General features: G+C 45.7%; 2 protein-coding genes across 7 annotated transcripts in view; one reads left to right on the top strand and one right to left on the bottom strand.

Moving 5' to 3' along the window:
- Positions 1–231: 231 nt before the first annotated feature.
- wdr59 (WD repeat domain 59) lies at positions 232–17,521 on the top strand. Of its 2 annotated transcripts, XM_084016338.1 has the most exons (27): positions 232–321; positions 922–971; positions 3,641–3,776; positions 3,848–3,933; positions 4,037–4,117; positions 4,401–4,438; positions 4,520–4,608; positions 4,679–4,795; positions 4,943–5,020; positions 7,932–8,088; positions 8,172–8,251; positions 10,050–10,176; positions 10,406–10,509; positions 10,594–10,758; positions 10,930–11,025; positions 11,109–11,213; positions 11,309–11,430; positions 11,584–11,737; positions 13,401–13,457; positions 14,275–14,408; positions 14,657–14,738; positions 14,816–14,928; positions 15,130–15,277; positions 15,386–15,467; positions 15,541–15,661; positions 15,738–15,880; positions 16,839–17,521. In XM_084016338.1, exons 1-27 carry the CDS (start codon positions 268–270, stop codon positions 17,072–17,074), a joined length of 2,955 nt encoding a protein of 984 aa, XP_083872464.1. In that variant the 5' UTR covers positions 232–267; the 3' UTR covers positions 17,075–17,521. The 2 variants fall into 2 exon arrangements, with proteins under 2 accessions (XP_083872464.1, XP_083872465.1); XM_084016339.1 differs by lacking the exon at positions 13,401–13,457 and having other exon boundaries at positions 233–321.
- Positions 17,522–24,058: 6,537 nt separating this feature from the next.
- Positions 24,059–24,832, bottom strand: part of gpatch1 (G patch domain containing 1) — a 29,342-nt gene continuing 28,568 nt past the window's right edge. For all 5 annotated transcript variants that reach the window (XM_084016352.1, XM_084016354.1, XM_084016353.1 and 2 more), the window contains one exon: positions 24,059–24,203. In XM_084016352.1, the coding sequence (XP_083872478.1) occupies positions 24,170–24,203 (34 nt within the window). In that variant the 3' untranslated portion in view covers positions 24,059–24,169. The remainder of the gene's footprint in view (positions 24,204–24,832) is intronic.

The following is a 24,832-nucleotide window of genomic DNA, read 5'->3' as shown; positions in this document are numbered from 1 at the left end:
ACGCAAGTAAAGACGGACTCTCACTAGTCCATGTTGTGGTGTGGTTTCTGTTGTGTTCACTGTCGTCTCTGAAAGTAGGATATTTGGCTTACATTCCTTTATTTCATTTTAAATATAAATGATGTTACTGTTAATTAATCAAAATGTATATTTTCGTTTTATTTTTTAAGGGTTTCAAATTGAACCATTTTCCCAGGGTACATGAATGCAACGTCCCGCGTCATTGCGATCACGTGACGTTCTGTTGACGTTAGAAGACGGAGGAAGATGGCGGCACGCTGGAGCAGCGAGAATGTGGTGGTGGAGTTTCGGGACGCTCAGGTACCAAACTAGACCCGGTCTACACCGACACTACCCGGTCTACACCGACACATCCAGTCTACACCGACACTACCCGGTCTACACCGACACATCCAGTCTACACCGATACATCTGGTCTACACTGACACCACCCGGTCTACACAGACAGATCCAGTCTACACTGTCACCACCCAGTCTACACCGACACAACAGGTCTACACCGACATATCCGGTCTACACCCGCACCACAAGGTCTACACCGACACATCCTGTCTACACCGACACATCAGGTCTACACCGACCCATCCGGTCTACACCGACACATCCGGTCTACAAGGACACATCCAGTCTACACCGGCACCACCTGGTCTACACTTCATGGAAATATAAGTTAACGAAGTATTAATATACTACTGGAGTATTAATATTAATACCCCAGTAGTATACTATTTAGATGATTTCAGGATAATCGTCCCGTCTGATTAGTATTATACATTTAAAAATATATAAATATTGAATTTGCTTCTTCTTGGTGACTCTTCTCCCTTTCCTCCTCTTCCTCCTTCCTTCTCCTCCCCCTCCTCCTCCTCATCCTTCTCCTCCGCTTCCTTCTCCTCCCAGGCCACGGCCATGTCGGTAGACTGCCTTGGTTCACACGCCGTCCTGTCGGGGTTAGTTGACTTCGTTCTTTGTGTCTGAGACCCTAACAGATCTGGACCCTCAGTCCAGTCCTGTAGCCTGAAGTCTGAGACCCTAACAGACCCTGGACCCCCAGTCCAGTCCTGTAGACTGAAGTCTGAGACCCTAACAGACCCCGGACCAAACGTATAGATGATACATAGACATCATGACAGTTTCACTGCTGGGTCATTCCGTGTCATTTAATCAAATGCCTCCCACCTGACCATCTCAGAATGTCCTGAAAAAATTCAAGTACAAAGACACACTTATTAATAAGACAAATCCAAAATATTAGGTCTCTACTGTCAACGGTTTTCTCATGAAACATCATTGAATGAAGGGTAGTTTAGACGGTTTTTGGCATCATGCTCTGAAAAGCCATTTTTAAACTATCTCACCTGTGGCCTTCAAATTTTCTACAGTGTATATCTGTTACTAATAGCCTCCAGACATGGAATATCAGGGGTGTAGCTCAATGATAACCTAGTATGGTAGGTACTTAAAATGTGGCTTGTTGAAATAAAGTAGTACATTTGAAGAGTGGCTGAGCTCCCATTTTTGCAGATAAAAGACTTCTATCACTTCTGCCTCAATCTCTGGTGTTAGCTTAAACATTCTACAAAATATGGTTTCTCTTAGATTATTAGTTTCACAGATATTAAGGCTCAAAAATGGAAGTTAACACATCTTTGCCCAACTTCAGAGTCATATTCCAAAAAACTGACAACACGTATCAGGTCCAAATTAACTTTTTTTGAAAGACCATTTTCTTGTTAAAATCATATTAAAAAATCAGGAGGGTGTTTTGCCTCATTTTGTCGCAGTGATTTTTTAAAGATCCTGATATTGGTGGGGTTTTTGTGGCTGGTTTTGGTACTGCATGTCCTAACAGCCTACAAGTAAACATCACAGGAGAGCAATTCAAATGTGTTTTTTACCATTTACCAAAGACTTATATGTGACTAAAACCTACTGATAAATTTAGCCTCATGAAAACATTAAAATGTAGCACAGTTGTAGTTTCAGAGGCAATAAGGCCTTGGATGTGATTTAAACATGGTGAAAGCAGCTTTTAATGTCTTAAACCATGAACAAACATAGCATAATATTGAAGACTGTACTTTTTGTCATACTTTAAGTATATAAATTACACAACTAAATCAAATAATAATCTTAATTTGAGCATAAGATTTTACATTACAGTACAAAAGTCTCCAAAGTTTGATATTGAATAACAGTTTGTCTCTATGCTCACTATGAGGGATCACACATTTTTCATCTTTTAGATCCAATTCCTTTGTCACATTCATTAATTTGGCAGTCACTTTACAAATAGTCTAATGTACATCTCTGCTCTGTTCTGCTCATCTTTTTTGATGGCATACATGCACCCAGTTTCTGTAGAGGGAACGTCAAATCTTGCAATTCTATCCTGCAGTGGAACATTGCACATCTTCTCTTCTTGGCCAGTAGAAACTCTTGGCAGGGCCATGTGGGTGCATGAACTGAACCAGTACATCTTCATCTTGATCTGAAACATCTCTGATACTTCCTATCCACCATTTCTGATCATAACTCACATATTGTCTCATAGTGAGCATAGAGACAAACTGTTATTCAATATCAAACTTTGGAGACTTTTCTACTGTAATGTAAAATCTTATGCTCAAATTAAGATTATTATTTGATTTAGTTGTGTAATTTATATACTTAAAGTATGACAAAATGTACAGTCTTCAATATTATGTATTATGTAATTTATCAGTAGCATTTACTCACATGGAAGTCTTTGGTAAATGGTTAAAAACACATTTGAATTGCCCTGCTGTGATGTTTACTGGTAGGCTGTTAGGACATGCAGTACCAAAACCGGCCACAAAACCCCACCAATATCAGGATTTTAAAAAATCACTGCGACAAAATGAGGCAAAACACCCTCCCATTTTTTTAATATGATTTTAACAAGAATATGATCTTTCAAAAAAAGTAAGTTTGGACCTGATACGTGTTGTCAGTTTTTTGGAATACGACTCTGAAGTTGGGCAAAGATGTGTTTACTTCCATTTTTTAGCCTTAATATCTGTGAAACTAATCATCTGAGAGAAACCATATTTTGTAGAATGTTTAAGCTAACACCAGAGATAGAGGCAGAAGTGATAGAAGTCCTTTATCTGCAAAAATGGGAGCTGAGCCACTCTTCAAATGTACTACTTTATTTCAACAAGCCACATTTTAAGTACCTACCATACTAGGTTATCATTGAGCTACACCCCTGATATTTCATGTCTGGAGGCTATTAGTAACAGATATACACTTTAGAAATTTTGAAGGCCACAGGTGAGATAGTTTTCCAGATATTGCTGTTTAAAAATGGCTTTTCAGAGCATGATGCAAAAAAACGTCTAAACTACCCTTCATTCAATGATGTTTCATGAGAAAACTATTGACAGTAGAAACCTAATATTTTGGATTTGTCCTATAAACAAGTGTGTCTTTGTACTTGAATTTTTTTCAGGACATTCTGAGATGGTCAGGTGGGAAGATTTTCAGAAATTTGATGAAATGACACGGAATGACCCTGCTGTTATTTCCGTCTGTGATGAACCCAGATGGACCCAGATGGACCCTGAATCACAGACTTGTTTTGAATGTTGTCCAGACGGCGGTTCCTGTACATGGTGAACCTGGAGGCTCCGTCTGAACCGCCACGCAAGATTGGGCGTCAGAGTAAATGGGACGTGGGGACGGTCCAGTGGAACCCTCACAGGTCCGAGTCCCACGTCTTTGCCGCCTCGGTGAGTCCTGCTGCCCGAAACCAAACAGGAAGTGACCAGGAGGAGGTTCTGACCGTGTTTCTTGTCTGCAGAGTAACCAGCGTGTGGATCTATACTCTTGGATGGACGGCTGTGGGGAAGTCCACACCTCCCTGCAGGGACACACCCGGGTCATCAGGTACGAGCTAGACCCTACACCCCGTCCCCCTTTAATACCCGTCCCCCTTTAACAGGTCCTCTGTGGTATGTTCAGTGACTCTGTGGTGTTTTCATGTCCTCAGTGATCTGGACTGGTCCTGGTTTGAACCAGAGCTGCTGGTCACCAGCTCAGTGGACACCTTCATCTACATCTGGGACACCGGGTCAGAGGACTGGTTTTATTTACTGTTGGTTTTATTTACTAATTAGTCACTCATTAACTAAATCACTAACTAGTCACAACTTAATCACTAACTAGTTACAACTTAATCACTAACTAGTCACAACATAATCACAGCTTAATCACTAACTAGTCACTACTTAATCATTAACTAGTCACTGCAATAACAGTGAACGCAGCGGGAACACAAGCTCCGTTTTCTGTGTGAGGACAGTGAACGCAGCAGGGCCAGATGGGGTTCTTGATGCGTGTGTTTGACCCTGCAGGGACACCAGGAAACCCACGGTGGCGCTGTCTGCTGTCGGTGAGACGTCTTTCCTTCTTTCATGTGATGATTGGGTTGGTTCTCCCTGATCACCTGATCACCTGATGTTCTCCTCTCCAGCCGGTGCGTCGCAGGTGAAGTGGAACAGGAAGAACCAGAACGTGCTGGCGTCCAGTCACGATGGGGACGTCCGGATCTGGGACAAGAGAGTGAGTGTGATCTGGGTCTCAGTGGTCTGGTTTTGGTGGCTAGGTGGTGACAACATGTCCTCTGAAACAGAAGCCCAACACGGCAGCGGAGTACGTGGCGGCTCACCTGTCCAAGATCCACGGCCTGGACTGGCACCCGGACAACGAGTTCATCCTCGCCACGTCCAGCCAGGACAACTCAGTGAGGGTGAGGACCACGAACCAGGACTGAGGACCACAAACTAGATAGATGACCTGTTGACCTGATATCCCTGGTTTATGTGGGTCTACGAGGGTGAAGGACATGTCCATGTGTTGGTTTTAATCTCACTCAACTCTCTGGTTGTGTGTGCAGTTCTGGGATTACCGACAGCCCAGGAAGTACCTGAACATCCTGTCCTGTCAGGTCCCGGTCTGGAAGGCCCGCTACACGGTGAGAACCAGAGATGAGACTTATTAATCCACAAGGACACCAGTTCACTGGCGTGAATAAAACCCCTGATTCAGCAGTAATGTAGTCCTCATTAGACCTGGATGTATGTAATCACTGTGTTAGATATAGACTCTAGAGGTGTTTAGTGTAAATACGTCACCGTGTTAGATGGAGACTCTAGAGGTGTTTAGTGTAAATACGTCACCGTGTTAGATGGAGACTAGAGGTGTTTAGTGTAAATACGTCACTGTGTTAGATATAGACTCTAGAGGTGTTTAGTGTAAATACGTCACCGTGTTAGATGGAGACTCTAGAGGTGTTTAGTGTAAATACGTCACCGTGTTAGATGGAGACTCTAGAGGTGTTTAGTGTAAATACGTCACCGTGTTAGATGGAGACTCTAGAGGTGTTTAGTGTAAATACGTCACTGTGTTAGATATAGACTCTAGAGGTGTTTAGTGTAAATACGTCACCATGTTAGATAGAGACTCTAGAGGTGTTTAGTGTAAATACGTCACCATGTTAGATGGAGACTCTAGAGGTGTTTAGTGTAAATACGTCACCATGTTAGATGGAGACTCTAGAGGTGTTTAGTGTAAATACGTCACCATGTTAGATGGAGACTCTAGAGGTGTTTAGTGTAAATACGTCACCATGTTAGATGGAGACTCTAGAGGTGTTTAGTGTAAATACGTCACCATGTTAGATGGAGACTCTAGAGGTGTTTAGTGTAAATACGTCACCGTGTTAGATGGAGACTCTAGAGGTGTTTAGTGTAAATACGTCACCATGTTAGATGGAGACTCTAGAGGTGTTTAGTGTAAATACGTCACCGTGTTAGATATAGACTCTAGAGGTGTTTAGTGTAAATACGTCACTGTGTTAGATAGACTCTAGAGGTGTTTAGTGTAAATACGTCACCATGTTAGATGGAGACTCTAGAGGTGTTTAGTGTAAATACGTCACCGTGTTAGATAGAGACTAGAGGTGTTTAGTGTAAATACGTCACCGTGTTAGATAGAGACTAGAGGTGTTTAGTGTAAATACGTCACCATGTTAGATGGAGACTCTAGAGGTGTTTAGTGTAAATACGTCACCGTGTTAGATATAGACTCTAGAGGTGTTTAGTGTAAATACGTCACCATGTTAGATGGAGACTCTAGAGGTGTTTAGTGTAAATACGTCACCGTGTTAGATATAGACTCTAGAGGTGTTTAGTGTAAATACGTCACCGTGTTAGATAGACTCTAGAGGTGTTTAGTGTAAATACGTCACCATGTTAGATGGAGACTCTAGAGGTGTTTAGTGTAAATACGTCACCGTGTTAGATAGACTCTAGAGGTGATTAGTGTAAATACGTCACCATGTTAGATGGAGACTCTAGAGGTGTTTAGTGTAAATACGTCACCGTGTTAGATATAGACTCTAGAGGTGTTTAGTGTAAATACGTCACCATGTTAGATGGAGACTCTAGAGGTGTTTAGTGTAAATACGTCACCATGTTAGATGGAGACTCTAGAGGTGTTTAGTGTAAATAAGTCACCGTGTTAGATGGAGACTCTAGAGGTGTTTAGTGTAAATACGTCACCATGTTAGATGGAGACTCTAGAGGTGTTTAGTGTAAATACGTCACCGTGTTAGATGGAGACTCTAGAGGTGTTTAGTGTAAATACGTCACCGTGTTAGATGGAGACTCTAGAGGTGTTTAGTGTAAATAAGTCACCGTGTTAGATAGAGACTCTAGAGGTGTTTAGTGTAAATATGTCACCGTGTTAGATGGAGACTCTAGAGGTGTTTAGTGTAAATAAGTCACCGTGTTAGATGGAGACTCTAGAGGTGTTTAGTGTAAATACGTCACCGTGTTAGATAGAGACTCTAGAGGTGTTTAGTGTAAATATGTCACCGTGTTAGATGGAGACTCTAGAGGTGTTTAGTGTAAATACGTCACCGTGTTAGATAGAGACTAGAGATGTTTAGTGTAAATAAGTCACCATGTTAGATAGAGACTAGAGGTGTTTAGTGTAAATACGTCACCGTGTTAGATAGAGACTAGAGGTGTTTAGTGTAAATACGTCACCATGTTAGATGGAGACTCTAGAGGTGTTTAGTGTAAATACGTCACCATGTTAGATAGAGACTAGAGATGTTTAGTGTAAATACGTCACCATGTTAGATGGAGACTCTAGGGGTGTTTAGTGTAAATATGTCACCGTGTTAGATAGAGACTAGAGGTGTTTACATTAAATATGTCACCGTGTTAGATAGAGACTAGAGGTGTTTAGTGTAAATACGTCACCATGTTAGATGGAGACTCTAGAGGTGTTTAGTGTAAATATGTCACCGTGTTAGATGGAGACTCTAGAGGTGTTTAGTGTAAATACGTCACCGTGTTAGATGGAGACTCTAGAGGTGTTTAGTGTAAATAAGTCACCGTGTTAGATGGAGACTCTAGAGGTGTTTAGTGTAAATACGTCACCGTGTTAGACGGAGACTCTAGAGGTGTTTAGTGTAAATAAGTCACCGTGTTAGACGGAGACTCTAGAGGTGTTTAGTGTAAATACGTCACCGTGTTAGACGGAGACTCTAGAGGTGTTTAGTGTAAATACGTCACCGTGTTAGACGGAGACTCTAGAGGTGTTTAGTGTAAATAAGTCACCGTGTTAGATAGAGACTAGAGGTGTTTAGTGTAAATACGTCACCGTGTTAGATGGAGACTCTAGAGGTGTTTAGTGTAAATACGTCACCGTGTTAGATGGAGACTCTAGAGGTGTTTAGTGTAAATACGTCACCGTGTTAGATAGACTCTAGAGGTGTTTAGTGTAAATACGTCACCGTGTTAGATGGAGACTCCAGAGGTGTTTAGAATATCCAGTGTCAGAGGTCACATGACATGTTCCCTGTGGTTCCCCAGCCGTTCTCCAACGGTCTGGTCACAGTGATGGTTCCTCAGCTCCGGAGGGAGAACAGTCTGCTGCTCTGGAGCACCCTGGACCTCAACAGTCCGGTTCACGCCTTCGTCGGACACGATGACGTGGTGCTGGAGTTCCGGTGGAGGCCACAGAAAGAAGGTGACCAATCAGAGTCCTCAAAACCTTCATGTATTGCAGTGTTGGCATGGTAACGACAGTTGTTGTTGTTGTTGACTATCCAGGCTCCAAGGACTACCAGCTGGTGACCTGGTCCAGAGATCAGACTCTGAGGATATGGAGGGTGGATCCTCAGCTGCAGAAGGTCAGAGTGCAGCCTCACAGAGACCCCACAGAGACCCCACAGAGACCCAACAGAGACCCATAGAAACCCACAGAGACCCCACAGAGAACCACAGAGACCGACAGAGAACCACAGAGACCGACAGAGACCCCACAGAGACCCCACAGTAGTGTTGTCACGATACCAACCGGTACTGGTACCAACATGTATTTCGGTACTTTTCGATACTTTTTCAAATAAAAAGATAATGCAAATAATGTCATTACTGACTTTATTTTAATAGAAAATCTTAGAACAATAATATATTAATCAGTAAATAAAATACCACAAAGACAAGCTTAAAATGCATGTATGCATTTTACAGCTCTGGAAAAAAAAATAAGGGACCACTTCAGATTTATTGTAAATCAGCATGGCTACATGTATGGCAAAAAGTTTAACTGTGAAAATATGAATACAATAATATAATACAAAATATAATAATATAAATGAACCAGCTCTATTTTTTTTCTTCCAGAGCTACATTTTGTTAAGAGTGAAGGGGGGTGGTGCTTGCTTTTAGCACTGAATGTGGCTTTTTTTCCTGAGTAAATGACCTGTCGTTCCCTGAGTTCAGTGTGCAGGTCTGGGTGCTTGTCCTTTAAGTGTTTGGCGAAGTCGGAGGTGTTTCCGCCGTTAGCCATGCATGTTTTAAACACCGTTTACACAGTGGTGCATCGGCGTTAACTGCTCGCCTGGCGCATCTGTTTTTAAGTGCCATATCGCACTTCGCGCCCCTGGTTTGTCCACAAGTTGCGGCGTGGTGACGGTTGCAGCAGCCATTCTCCTCTCCGTGCCCCCCCCCTCTCTTTCTCTCTCTCTCTCTCTCTCTCTCTCTCTCTCCAACGTCTCTCTCTCCTAGCTTTGCTCCGTTTGTTGCTCCAGTCCACGCTGCTCGCTAACTTGCTAGCTGTTTCCTCCGGCTTGCTTGCTTTTTCCTTTTATCTCCCCAAGCTGCGGCTCGCTCCTCGTCCTCTCAGCTGTAGTTACAACGTGGTGACGTCATGTGGCGAGTTCGCCGCGCTGTTGCGGGCGCTGCCAGTACCGGTGTTGTGCCAGTGTAGGTATCCCCGACAGAAATTGTTTCCCCTGGCTGCGGTAGCGCGCATTCATTCAGGCGGAGCAACAGCGTTATGATTTTATTCTTTTGTACGTCGTAACGTCGTACTAGTACTGAACGGCAAAACGAAGGTAATCATTCCCTCATGTGATTTGACATATAACACGCTGTAATTCAAGTCCTGGTATGGAATTTGTCGAACTAAATATACGTTAATATCCAAAATCAAGACCACTGTGATTGTTTTCTGGCTTCAATTACGTCTATTTAAGCTACTTCACTCGAAATGTACTATAGTAGACAGATGAAGTCTGAGCATCAAATGATTTATTTTGTGTGTTCTTTAGATACTACTCTATAACCTCTGTGATTATGAGCAAGTTTCTTCTCTTATACACAAAGTTATGGGGGGAAACAGATTATTTCAGACGTTTACCTGTCTGCCAGAATTTGTATCCCCCCCTCAAAATAGACAGAGGAAGTAGCTCCCGCAGCCAGGGGAAACAATTTCTGTCGGGGATACCTACACTGGCACAACACCGGTCCCGTCCAAATGCAATATAGTACCGTTTTAAATGCCTCAGTACCCCGGTACCAAATTAGTACCGGTATACCGTGCAACCCTACCCCACAGAGACCTCACAGAGACTAGAGAACCACAGAAAACCACAGAGACCCTGTCCCCATCTCTGATCCGTCCTTGTGTGTGTTGCGGTGCAGCTGTGTGTCAGTGACGCGGGGGATGACCTGATGGACAGGATGTCTCTCGCCGGGGATTCTGGGAAATCTCTGTCTACGGAGCCAGACAGCCAGACCAGCGCTGGCCTCGCCGCCGACCCGCTGCAGGGTGAGAGTAACAGTGATGTTACACACGGAAACTGTTTTGCATGAAGGCAGACGATGTGTTCAAGAGCTTCCGTTCAAGTCTGTATCTGGAGCCGCAGACATGTGACACAAGAAAATCATTCCAATAATAATGACTTTACTTCCTGTTTCAACATGTTGGACCAGATCACATGATCCCGACACCTATCTCACTGTCATTGTGGTTACCTGTCTGTCCTCTCGTCCCTCAGACCTGGACGGGGGTCTGGGCTCGGCAGTGGGTTCAGGTGTCCCTCAGACCCTGCAGCAGGAGTTCTCTCTGGTGAACCTGCAGATCAGAAACGTCAACGTGGAGGTGAGACGGGCTTATTGATCTGCTGCTAATGGAAGAGTGTCAGACAGGAAGTGACATCACAGTGAGGGGCGTGTCTCTGTGCAGATGGACGCGGTGAACCGCAGCTGCGTGGTCTCGGCTCACTTCGGCAGCCATCAGGTCCACCTGGTGGTCAAGTTCCCAGCTCAGTACCCCAACAATGCAGCGCCTACCTTCCAGTTCGTCTCCCCGACAACCATCCCCACGGCAACCAAGACCAAGATCCAGAAGGTACCCACACTCCTGAACGCACCACAGCAGCTGTGATCGCCTTCTCTGCTTCTCTTCTCTGATTGGCTGACGGACTGAATGACATGTTGGTCAGAACAGACCAAGTTCCAGAAGCTCCCGATGTTCCTGAACGCAGCCCAGAGTTTGAACCGGTGTGTGTGTTATGTTCAGGTTCTGACCGACACGTCGCTCCAGAAGGTGAAGAGGAACCAGAACTGTCTGGAGCCGTGTGTCCGCCAGCTGGTGTCCTGTCTGGAGACGGATATGGTGAGGACACACGATGTGTTCACTGTCCCGCTTTAGAGGGGGAAGTCTCACACACCAAAACTAACGAGTGTCCCCCCTGTCAGACCCAGGAGGATGGTCCGGCCTCGGGACCCTTCGTCCTGTCCAACCCCGTGGCCCCGGCCCTGCAGGCCTTCCCCCGGGTCACCAACACATACGGCTCCTATCAGGTGACTGACGATGATGACGACGACAGCGTGATGTCAGACGATGACATCATGGAGGGTTGAAGATTACAAGGATGGTTGTGTTCTTGTGTCTCCAGGACGCCAACATCCCATTCCCTCGGACCTCTGGGGCTCGTTTCTGTGGCACTGGCTGCCTGGTGTACTTCACCCGACCAATCACCATGCACCGCTCTGCCCCGCCCACTGAGCCCACGCCCAGGTAAACACACGCCCAGGTGAACACACTCACAGGTAAACGAGGGTCCCTGGTGTTTGATCAGAACCAGTCAACACGTAGCGATCAGCTAGCATTCCCCCCCGCTTCCAGTCTATGTGCTAAGCTAGGCTAACCTGTGTGTGTGTGTGTGTCCAGGTCCCTGTCAGCTCTCTCGGCCTATCACAGCGGAGTGTTGACGCCAATGAAGATGCGTTCAGAGTCTCAGAGCACTCTGAGGTTGTACAGCGGCAGTCCGACTCGCTCCGACAAAGACACCGTGTCCATCTCCTCCTTCTACTACAAGGAACGGGTAATATATATATATATATATATAAAATGGTAAATGGCCTCATTTATAAAGCGCTTTTCTCCAAAGCGCTTTACAGGAATGACTGACATTCACCCATCCACGCACACATTCACACACAGACGGCGGAGTCAACCACGCAGGGCTCACCGGCCACTTTATTGGGTACACCTTGCTAGTACCGGGTTGGACCCCCTTTTGCCTTCAGAACTGCCTTAATCCTTCGTGGCATAGATTCAACAAGGTACTGGAAAAATTCCTCAGAGAGTTTGGTCCATATTGACATGATAGCATCACACAGTTGCTGCAGATTTGTCGGCTGCACATCCATGATGCGAATCTCCCGTTCCACCACATCCCAAAGGTGCTCTATTGGATGGAGATCTGGTGACTGTGGAGGCCGTTTGAGTACAGTGAACTCATTGTCATGTTCAAGAAACCAGTCTGAGATGATTGGCGCTTTATGACATGGTGCGTTATCTTGCTGGAAGAGGCCATCAGAAGATGGGTACACTGTGGTCATAAAGGGATGGACATGGTCAGCAACAATACTCAGGTAGGCTGTGGCGTTGACACGATGCTCAATTGGTACTAATGGGCCCAAAGTGTGCAAATACCCCCCACACCATTACACCACCAGCAGCCTGAACCGTTGATACAAGGCAGGATGGATCCATGCTTTCATGTTGTTGATGCCAAATTCTGACCCTACCATCCGAATGTCGCAGCAGAAATCCAGACTCATCAGACCAGGCAACGTTTTTCCAATCTTCTATTGTCCAGTTTTGGTGAGCCTGTGTGAATTGTAGCCTCAGTTTCCTGTTCTTAGCTGACAGGAGTGGCACCCGGTGTGGTCTTCTGCTGCTGTAGCCCATCCACCTCAAGGTTCCACGTGTTGTGCGTTCAGAGATGCTCTTCTGCATACCTCGGTTGTAACGAGTGGTTATTTGAGTTACTGTTGCCTTTCTATCAGCTGGAACCAGTCTGGCCATTCTCCTCTGACCTCTGGCATCAACAAGGCATTGTCGGCCACAGAACTGCCGCTCACTGGATATTTTCTCTTTTTCGGACCATTCTCTGTAAACCCTAGAGATGGTTGTTCGTGAAAATCCCAGTAGATCAGAAGTTTCTGAAATACTCAGACCAGCCCGTCTGGCACCAACAACCATGCCACGTTCAAAGTCACTTAAATCACCTTTCTTCCCCATTCTGATGCTCGGTTTGAACTGCAGCAGATCCTCTTCACCATGTCTACATGCCTAAATGCATTGAGTTGCTGCCATGTGATTGGCTGATTAGAAATTTGCGTTAACGAGCAGTTGGACAGGTGTACCTAATAAAGTGGCCGGTGAGTGTATATGCGTTATATACATCTATATATATGTGTTTTATATATATATACACACAGACTCACAGCTCTCCTCCGTACCTTGACACGTGAAGCTCCGCCCCCTTCACTGACCACATTCCCAGTGAATACACTGAGACGATGGGTAGTTCAGGGGACCTGGGAATGTGGAGCGCTGCAGAGTTACTGACATGTCAAAGTCTCGTCTCTCTGATGAGCCTGTTTCTTTTATTTCCTCCTGTGTTGTTTTTCCTCCGACCAATCACCTGCCCCCATGCTGCTGTGGGCGACTCCTCCTTCCTATTATCCTCCAATCAGAAGCTCCCAATCTCTGCCTCCCGCCGCTGGTCTGTCCAGACCCTCTGTGATTGGCCGGTACTGGTCGCCCCCTTCCTCACAGCGTTCCTGACTTGAACGCTACGTTTGTTGCATGTCTCTGATTGGCTGACATCCTCTCCACTAACATACATTGAGCGCTAACAAGTTGACTCACACCGACCGATCATTAGCTTCTACCGACCGATCACGAGATCACTAGCTTCTAATAGCCGATCACTAGCTTCTACCAATCAATCACTAGCTTCTACCGACCGATCACTAGCTCCTACCAGATCACTAGTCACTGGCTTCTACCGACTGATCGCAAGCTTCTACCGACTGATCACTCGATCGCTAGCTTCTACTGACCGATAACTAGCTTCTACTGACTTATCACTAGCTTCTATCGACTGATCACTCGATCGCTAGCTTCTACCAGCCGATCACTAGCTTCTGCTCTCCAACTATGAGGCTTTGAATGCTAACGTTTGGTCCAGCAGGTAAGTCCCTGTGGTTCAGGTTTTCAGGTAATCTGGCTGTTCAGGCTCCAAATGAAAAGTGAAAACTAACCGAGCGTTCACACTGCGAGCTCTGCTGACGAGGTCCGCCACAGTGACCCAGGTGGTTCAGGACCTCGGCCTCTGACACTCCTCCTGATGAAGCTCTGATCAATAGTTCAGACTCCTCAGACTCCTAGTTGGATCCACCTAGACCTGATCAGACTCATGAACACGGCGTCTCGCACTGTGAACCGTCTCTTACAGTAATCCGTCATCCAGACCACTTTTAATCAGGTGGTGCTTTGTCTCCCAACGGCCTGCTGTCTCCCTCCTCCACCCCCGCCTGTCTCTCTGCCTGTCTGTTTGTCTGATAGAAATCCCGCCGGTTTAAGACGAAGCGAGAGGGGATGGACTACGGCAACCGTCCAATCAAACTTGCTGGTAAAGTCATCATCCAGGAGATCTCCTGCCTGCTGCCGGTCCACAAGGCTCTGGGAGAGAGCTACATGTGAGAGACTACTGATGAGTCTATTGATCAACTACTCTACGAATCAATCAGGGCTGTCAGCTGGTCCAGATCCTGGTAGTCTCTGAATCAGAGCTGTCAGCTGGTCCAGATCCTGGTAGTCTCTGAATCAGAGCTGTCAGCTGGTCCAGGTCCTGGTAGTCTCTGAATCAAAGCTGTCAGCTGGTCCAGGCCCTGGTAGTGTGTATATATATATATATATATATATATATATGTATTTTGTGTCCCAGTCTGAACATAAACGACATCCAAGAAACGTGTAAGAAGAACGCGGCGGCGTCGCTGACAGTCGGCCGCAGGGACGTGGCGAAGGTATTCTTCTATCTTCTGTGTGTGTGTGTGGTTTAGTCGTCTCAACCTAACTACGTTTGTCTTGTGTGTTTGTGGAGGTGTGGGCCCTGGCATCTGCATCAACCAGTGAAGACCTCAGTCCAGACTCAGACCCGGACACAGAGACCCCTTGGGCCAGACACCCGTTTGGACGCCACCTGCTGGAGACTCTGTGAGAACTTTAATCAGAAATTAACCTTACAGCACGGTCCTTAAAAATGCTGTGATGGAAAATATAGCTTTAGTTCATCCAGCAGAACACTATGGAGACAGACAGACAGGCAGGCAGACAGACAGACAGATGTTTGAAATTATTCAAACGTAGTTCTGAAGAAATAAGTGCGCAGGAAACGTGACGTCTGTCTGTCTGCAGGTTGGATCACTACAGTCACATGAGTGACGTCCAGACTCTGGCGATGTTGTGCAGCGTGTTCAGAGCTCAGGCTCCGCCCCCAGACGGCTGTCTGTACGGATACCACCCGCCACGCTCCACCGCATACCCCGCCCACCACTCCCGCTACGTACGTACCTCCACCTCCTTAGCCTAGCTTAGCCTAACAACCTCCAACATCTGGACATGTAGTGAATCAGCGACAAGTGATGTCATGATGCGTCTGTTGTGTTCTCAGCCCAGCTACACGTCCAGCTCCGTCACCTCAGGCTCCGCCTCCAGCACCTCTGACTCCATCACCACCACCACCTGGAACACGGGTGAGACGCCACAGCGCCACATACAGGCCGGCCACGGTAGCGCCGCCCCATCTGATGCTTTCATTGTTTGCAGGTAGAGACTCGGAGCATGCCAACCCATGGGGGGAGTCCTCTCCTGACGACTATCGCCATGGCAACCAAGGGTATGTCGACCCACGGGAACGAGAGCGAGAGCAACACGACATGAACAAGAGGTGATGTAGCTTTGAAGAGGAGATGGTGGGAGGAACTGGTGTGAGCGGTTGGTGATGTCATGTTCCCTCCCTGCAGACTGCTGGACCCCGCCAACACGCTGCAGTTTGATGACTTCAAGAAGTGTTACGGTGAGATCCTGTACCGCTGGGGCCTGAGGGACAAACGGGCCGACGTGCTCAAGTTCGCCTCGTGTCCGCCGGAGCCTCACAAAGGCATCGGTACGTCTCAACCTAACTACGTAGATGAGTGTCAACCTAACTACGTAGATGAGTCTCAATCTAACTACATAGATGAGTGTCAACCTAACTACGTGGTTCAGTCGCCTCAACCTAACTATGTAGTTTAGTCTCAACCTAACGATGTACTTTAGTCGTCTCAACTTAACTCCTAGTTTAGTCTCAACCTAACTATGTAGTTTAGTTGTCTTAACCTAACTACGTAGTTTAGTTGTCTCAACCTAACTACGTAGTTTAGTCGTCTCAACCTAACTACGTGGTTTAGTCGTCTCAACCTAACTATGTAGTTTAGTCGTCTCAACCTAACTACGTAGTTTAGTTGTCTCAACCTAACTACGTGGTTTAGTCGTCTCAACCTAACTACGTGGTTTAGTCGTCTCAACCTAACTATGTAGTTTAGTTGTCTCAACCTAACTACGTAGTTTAGTTGTCTCAACCTAACTACGTGGTTTAGTCGTCTCAACCTAACTACGTGGTTTAGTCGTCTCAACCTAACTATGTAGTTTAGTTGTCTCAACCTAACTACGTGGTTTAGTCGTCTCAACCTAACTACGTGGTTTAGTCGTCTCAACCTAACTATGTAGTTTAGTTGTCTCAACCTAACTACGTAGTTTAGTTGTCTCAACCTAACTACGTGGTTTAGTCGTCTCAACCTAACTACGTGGTTTAGTCGTCTCAACCTAACTATGTAGTTTAGTTGTCTCAACCTAACCACGTAGTTTAGTCTCAACCCAACTACGTGGTTGTGTTGTCTCAACCTAACTATGTAGTTTAGTCTCAACCTAACTATGTGGTTGTGCTGTCTCAACCTAACTATGTGGTTGTGTTGTCTCAACCTAACTATGTAGTTTAGTCTCAACCTAACTATGTGGTTGTGTTGTCTCAACCTAACTATGTAGTTTAGTCTCAACCTAACTACATGGTTGTGTTGGCTCTGCAGAGTTCGGCGTGTACTGCTGCCACTGCCGGACTCAGGCCCGCGGGACGCAGTGTGCCGTCTGTAAGCGACTCACCTTCCAGTGCGCCGTGTGCCATGTGGCGGTCCGTGGCTCGTCCAACTTCTGCCTGAGCTGCGGTCACGGAGGTCACACGGGTCACATGATGGACTGGTTCCGCCGCCAGGAAGAGTGCCCGGCTGGCTGCGGCTGCCACTGTCTGCTGCAGAGCACCTTCTGATGCCCCGCCCACGCCAGACTGGGAGACCAGAGGAGGAGGTCCAGGTCTGCAGGTAGTCCCTCAGGACTAAACCTCCACCAGAACCCCACTGAGACCAGGACCCCACATCGGCAGAGACCCTCAGGACATCTGTCAGCCCTTATGTAACTGGTCTCTCAGACAGGAAGTGTATAATGAGCCACGCCGCTCACCTGTCAGCCGCGTTGACCTGATAACATCACCACAACAACGCTCCTGATCAATGAATCGATGATCTGCTCTAAAAACAGAGTGGCCGATCTGCTGACTGATGACTGAAGATGACGTGTGCTCATCATGACTCAGCGTTTTAGTGATGAAAGATGGCTTTGTTATGAAGACGCTGCTGGTTTTTAAATGTCAACAAATCTGAATATTCTGTCAAGAGAAAACGTTTCTTTCTGTAAAATAATAAACGTGTTTGAAAAGTGTCAACTTCCCGTTTCCTCAGTCCACATCCCCCTATACCACTTCATCAGGGCCATATCCCCCCTCACCACTTCATCAGGTCCACAACCCCCCCCCCACTTTATCAGGGCCATATCCCCCTCACCACTTCATCAGGTCCACAACCCCCCCCCCACTTTATCAGGGCCATATCCCCCTCACCACTTCATTAGGTCCACAACCCCCCCCCCCCCCCCTCACCACTTCATTAGGTCCACAACCCCCCCCCCCCCCCCCCCCTCACCACTTCATTAGGTCCACAACCCCCCCCCCCCCCCCCCTCACCACTTCATCAGGGCCATATCCCCCACAGCTCTTGCTCAGATGACGGATGATTGGATGAAGGATATAGATGATAAAAAATTAGTTGGTGCTGTACTGTTAGATCTGAGCCCGGCGTTTGATGTTTTGGACCACAAAGTGTTATTGAATAAGTTATGTTGCTATGGCTTCGAACCATCTGCTATTGAATGGGTGAAGAGTTACCTAACTAATAGGAAAAGTACAGTATTTTTTAATGGTAGTTAATCTGAGCTGTGAGCTGTGGGGTGCCACAAGGGAGCTCTTTGGGGCCGCTTTTGTTTTCGATATTTATTAATGATTTACCGCTAATTCTGAATCATGCCACCATTGCGATGTATGCCGATGACTCTACTATTTATACGTCCGCAAATACACCTGCTAAACTAACTAAAATTTTAAATGAGGAATTATATTTAACAGAAAAATGGATGAGAAGGAATAAATTAGTTCTAAACAAAGGAAAAACAAAGTGTATTGTTTTTGGTACAAGGTATTTATTAAAGGAGGATCCTGTGCTCCACTTAACTATGGGAGACACAGTGATAGAACAAGTAAGAGAAGTAAAATTATTGGGCATTACTGTAGACAGTCAAATGTCCTGGAATAAACAAGTGGACGAGATAATGCAGAACATGGGCAGAGGTATGGCTGTGATTAAACACTGTAGGAAATGCATACCTAATCAGTTAATTAAACAAGTAGTACAACAAGCACTAGTGCTGACACACTTGGATTACTGCTCTGTGATCTGGTCCAATACATCAAAGAGAAATATGACTAGACTACAGGTGGCCCAGAACAAAGCGGCTCGCTTGGTTCTAAAATGCCCGTACAAGACCAATACAAGAACAATGAATCGCCATTTAGCGTGTTGAAAGTAGAGTGCAATATTCACTGATGTGTTTCATTAAAAAGTTAGTCATGACAAAAACACCAGAAATATTGCACAGAAGTTTATCTTTTTTTTCAGACACACAATCATTTTACGAGGGAAATGACTGAATGTCGGTTCTTGTTACCATTATGGAGAACAAACTTAAAACAGAAGACATTGAACTACAGGGCAATGGCGGCATGGAACAAATTACCACTTTTTTTGGTCTTGGATAATAACATTGCATGCTTCAAGAAGAAGCTAAAATTGTTTTTGTTTACCCGGGAAGGATAAATCTGTATGGTTGAACTACTGGTCCTTGAGTATTAAGAGGTGCCATAATGTGCCGTATCCAGAACGCTGCAGCATGCCTTATCTTCAATCTACCCAAATTCTCCCATGTGACCCCCCTCCTCCGTGACCTCCACTGGCTCCCTGTTGCAGCACGCATCCAATTCAAGACGATGGGACTGGCCATCAATGGAACGGCACCCATCTACCTTCAAACACTGGTCAAACCTCATGCCCCGAAGCGAGCACTTCGCTCCTCTACTTCAGCTGGCCGGCTGGTACCACCATCGCTGAAATCAAACAAATGTCGCTCAGCAAAGTCCAGACTCTTCTGTGTTCTGGTCCTCAGTGGTGGAACGAACTAGCGATCAATGTCAGGACAGCAGAGTCACTGCCATCTAACGAAAAAGGCTCAAGACTCACCTGTTCAGACTTCACCTCGACTCTACATAGCATGACCCACTAACACCCCCCCCCCCAAAAAAAAACCTTACCTATAGCACTCTGATCATAGCACTGTCGCTCTTAAGGCGAGTCCACACCGGAAGAACTGCCCGACTCGCGTCGGTAAATGAAGCCTGGCTACTTAATATGGCCGACTCGAACAATGACATGGGCGGTTCACACCTACGGAATTACAGCCGACGCCATACGTTCCGCGCTTGCGCGAGATGTAATGTCTCCAAAACAACAGGGGGCGCTAATCTGTATTGTGGGCCAACACGAAACCGGAAGTAGCCGGTCCTCTCTAGACCATAACACAGAGCACGCTGTCCTCACCAGTCACTGTTGTCAGCAGAGTGAGGTTGTAGACTGTAGTTGTGATTACTCTCTGAACGGAAAAATCTAAAATGTTGGATGATGTCGATACGGAGACACTGGCCTTGTCAGCTCTCGCACTTATTCTGGAAGAAGACAGTCGTAAGCGAAAAAGAAAGAGAACAGTTATTAGGCGCACTAAGTGGGTGAAGCCGTGGATTCCACTGTTTATCTGGTATGTTTACCATCGTCACTTCCGGGCTTCACTGATTCGCTAGTCAAGCTGCTAGCCTCCACCAATCAGAATGGTAAAAGAATGACCGACTCGAATGGCGGATTATACATTTGAATCGGCTGAAATGAACGCCGCCGTGGCCGATTCGAGCGACCACACCAAGTAGACTCATGTCACGGACGCCGACTCTCTCAAAGACGCAGATTTTCGGTCCGGTGTGGACTCGCCTTTAAGGTACTACTTTACTCAGATGAGGACCTAACACTTGTTCTATATTTAGCTCTTACTTTATCAGCAATGATACGTTGTGGTTTCTTTGTTTCCTTCTTTTGACAAATACTTATTGTAAGTCGCTTTGGACAAAAGCGTCTGCTAAATGACCTAAATGTAAATGTAAATAATGTTGGCTGCAGTGCCTTTCTTTGTTTTTGTCTTTAGAACTGTCTTTTGAGCAAGTGTCTTTGTGTTCTTGTGTTTTCGTAATCTAGAGTGTCTATGTCAGTGTATTTTGAATTGTGTTGTGAGATTGTTCCTAACAACTTCATCAGGTCCACATCCCCCTCACAACTTCATCAGGTCCACATCCCCCCCCCCCCCCCCCTCATCGGGTCCACCCCCCCCCATCATCAGGTCCACATCCCCCTCACAACTTCATCAGGTCCACATCCCCCCCCCCCCCCCCCCCTTCATCAGGTCCACATCCCCCCCTCACAACTTCATCAGGTCCACATCCCCCTCACAACTTCATCAGGTCCACATCCCCCTCACAACTTCATCAGGTCCAGCCCCCCCCCCCCCCCTTCATCAGGTCCACATCCCCCCCTCACAACTTCATCAGGTCCACATCCCCCTCACAACTTCATCAGGTCCACATCCCCCCCCCCCCCCCCCCCCCTTCATCAGGTCCACATCCCCCCCCCCTTCATCAGGTCCACATCCCCCTCACAACTTCATCAGGTCCACATCCCCCTCACAACTTCATCAGGTCCACATCCCCCTCACAACTTCATCAGGTCCACATCCCCCCCCCCCCCCATCATCAGGTCTACATCCCCCCCCCCCCCCCCTTCATCAGGTCCACATCCCCCCAAGAGCGTCTGGCTGCAGACCTCCACCGTCAGGCTGCTTCCGGTGCAGGCTCCACCGTCAGGCTGCCTCCACTGTCAGGACAGGAAATGCGTCTCTTAAATGACTCCGGCGTTCACATACACCCGAAACCACGGGTTACGTTTGCAAAGTACCGAATGATAATACCGAATGTGGATGTTTGTAATAAATTAGTTAAGCTAACGATGGCTAACGGTTGACTGACGATCAGATTATTTGTTGTGTAAAGGAAAATTACATGAGGATTTAATGTTTTGCTGTCCTTCAGTCCACTCGTTTTATACCTTTATTAATTGAAATACACATATACGTGCAGGCTCCACTCTCAGGCTGCCATGTCAGGACACACTTTTGAAGCCGCTTTGTTGTTTATTTATTTTAATTAATGTTTATTTATTTTAATTAATCAACTCTAACACGAAAAACATGAATTTATACTTTGCATACGTCTACCAGCATTGCATTAGCCTGCATCAAGTGTCAAAATGAAGTCATAGCCTATATTTACATTAGCCCATATAAAAATGAGTCTAATGGAAAATGTATTTATTCAGAGATGTTCTATAGATTTAATGATACAAGTTAATGAGTGAATGAGTGGACACCTTCCTCACTCCCAAGCCACAGAGGAAACTGAGAAGCCGGTTTGTATGTTTTCAACAGGCAGACAAAGGTTTATTTACAAATAATATAAATGAAAGTGGTACTTTTATGTATATGTAAACGGTTATTTTCCTAAAAAAGTACTAACCAAGTAATGGTATAATGAAAATAAAGTGCTCACTTTGCATTCCTTTCCCCTTCTTAAAAGTTAACAATTACTGCTGATTTTGAATACTGTATTGCAAAGCAAAAGAATTGAGTATAAACAGCCAGGTAGGCTGTCTGGGAGCTTTTTCTGCTTGTAGATGTAGTGAACAAGCTGCTTCAACGTTTCACCAGATGGTGGATACACAGTGCCTTGTTGCTGTTTGGGTGAACTTGGGGGAATCTCTGATCGAAACAGGTCTGGGTTGGTCTGAAATAAATGCCACTTACTTATGTTTTTGTGGATGCAGGACAATCTAGGTTTTGCACAAGGGCAGTGCCAGGTGTTAGCTGTTGCGTTGTATGTTACCATCACCCTCCCAAGGCGACTATAATGATGCAATGCCGGCTCGTGTACTGAAAAAACAAATTTCTTAGGGTCTTTTTCAAAAGACACCTCCACACAAAAAGGGACATGGGCTTTCATGGCATTTTTTTGCTTTTTCAAGCAAATGGCCTTTTTGGCCTCACCAAAAATTTTTAAATCAACCATTTCAGCCAGAACGTCCTCTTGGAGAAATTCTTCTGTGGCGATTTCTGTGCAGTTTTCTGCAACCTTCAGTCAATGTGAGCAGATGTGCTCACATTGACTGAAGGTTAATCCGCTTCGGATTGCCATCAAATGATACAGTCTGCACTCTTCTAGCTCACATTGCACTTTATGCTGATGGCCCCAGGTTTTCTTTTGCACATGAATTGAACAGCAGAAATTCCGTTTGTAGCATCTACACAGACACTCTTCAAAGCACTTTTTATTGTTGCATTGGACTTCTTACTGTGCCTCCTCTGTATGTGCTTGGATACGTTTTTTTTATGGCAGGTCAGTCTGCAATACGGGCATTGCACCTTATTATGAAGACATTTCTTTGTGGGCCCCTGGGTAGGTGTGTTGGATGGGTTTGTAGAAGGTGTGGAGGTAGATGTTGCTGGTTGGGGAGGAGGAACAGTCGGTGTGGAGACAGGTGGAACGGTGGTTGTTGAAAGAGGGGGAGCAGCGGCTGTCGCTCCTTGGCACACATCAACGTGGATCTCCATATCTTTCTTTCTAATTATGGTTTTGCCACATAGAGGGCAATGAAAATGGCCTGTACTTCTGCAATTTAAGTTGCACCTGCATATCTTTTTGTCTAAGAGCAAAAGAAAAGTTTAAATTAGCCAACAAAAAGACATAAGAGTACACAAAGTCACAGACACAAATAAATCCATACCTTTGAATGTAATGGAATTCTTCATATGCACATCAATGTGCAGCTGAATCTTTGCCCTTTGGCTCGGCTTGTGTTTGGGGCAAAGGGGGCAGTGGAACAGCTTACAACAAGTTGTGCAGCGTTCCACTTGAAGCCCTTTACCCTCCTCATAGATTGAGTGATGCATCTACACAACACAGACAAAAGTGCCGTTAAAATATATATTTTATATGTTCTTATTTCAATAAGGAAGAGTATAAAACGAGTGGAATGAAGGATAGCCTTTAAATCATCATGTCATTTTCATTTAGACAACAAATAAGTTGGACGTCAGTCAACCGCTAGCCACCGTTAGCATAAAAAACTACAATCCATCCACGTTGGTAACTTGCGTGCGTGCGTTCACACCGAACGCGGCTAGTAAAACGACTACATGCAACCTGGTTGATGGATACATATTTTGTTACTTACTGTTGTCCCAACGGTAACGTCAATCTTTTCAATCGTCAATCTTTTTAATCGTCCTCGTCCAACCTGTCTTCTTCCAACCTCTCTTCTTCTTTTTCTTCTTCTTCTTCTTCTTCTTCTACTACTACTACTCCTTCTCCTCCTCCTCCGCCGGAGTCATTTAAGAGACGCACAAAAAGTTTGTTATTTCCTGTCCTGACAGTGGAGGCAGCCTGACGGTGGAGGTCTGCAGCCAGACCCCTCTCCATCCCCACGTCACATCATACTTCTACTGTAGAATACCTCTATAGTTTATAAGTTACCTGTAGTTTTTACTTTCAGATTTTGAACACAGAACTTTTACTTGTACAGCGTATTTCTAAACATTAGTACTAATACTTCTACTGAAGTAAAATAGAGTACGTCTCCCATCACTGCTAGCAGCAACAATAACAGCAGTAACCATAGCAACCCTTTGCCCCCCCCCCGGGCGATGCAACAAAGTAAAAAGAACTCAAAAGAACCAAATGGATCAACATGAGACATTTTATTGTTTAAGAACTACAAGTGATCATGTGATCAGTGTGGAGGACAGACGTCCTCACAGAGGACACGCGTCTTCACCAGCTCTCATGTGATTGGACGTTTCTCAGTCTGGATGGAGGGAGACAGAGAGAGAGACATTAAAGATGCTATTGACAACACTGATGACATCCGGCCACTAGATGTCGCCCTTCATTGCATCCACGTCACTACGGCTGTCGAAGCGCCTCAACGGGTTGCCAGTGTCCGTGTAAGCTAAATGCTAGCTTTAACGCTAGCGGTTACCTCGTGTAGCGTTTCATCCTTCAGCCTACGACCGAACGTTTGTCACTGACCGACATTTTCCCGTTTTCTCCACACTAACTGGCAACCCCAAAGACTACAAAGATACCATGTGATACCAACGCCGTTATTCTATTGGCCCACACACAATGAAAATATTCATTACGGACCGACAACATTTTTTTTAAATCATTAATTCACAATCAAAACATTTTGTTCACAAGAAGTGATACTTTGGTTCTGCACCTTTCTAAAAGCTCCGTGGATGTATTTTTTAAATTATTCATTTACATAAAAATGTTATCAATATGACCTTAAAATCAGCCTGTGTCCACGTGTCGTGGTCATGTGATCCCATCCAGGTGCTTCCTGTCTGAGATCTGAGCCTTCACCAATGACCACGTGGGTCATCAGAACCTCAAACCAGTCTCCTGGATCAGGTCCCCTCCTCATGTCAC

The sequence above is a fragment of the Eutrigla gurnardus genome, assembly GCF_963514095.1.
Source record: "Eutrigla gurnardus genome assembly, chromosome: 1".
Taxonomy (NCBI): domain Eukaryota; kingdom Metazoa; phylum Chordata; class Actinopteri; order Perciformes; family Triglidae; genus Eutrigla; species Eutrigla gurnardus.
The sequence above is the reverse complement of the archived record's forward strand: the minus strand, read 5'-3'. Positions and strand labels throughout refer to the sequence as shown.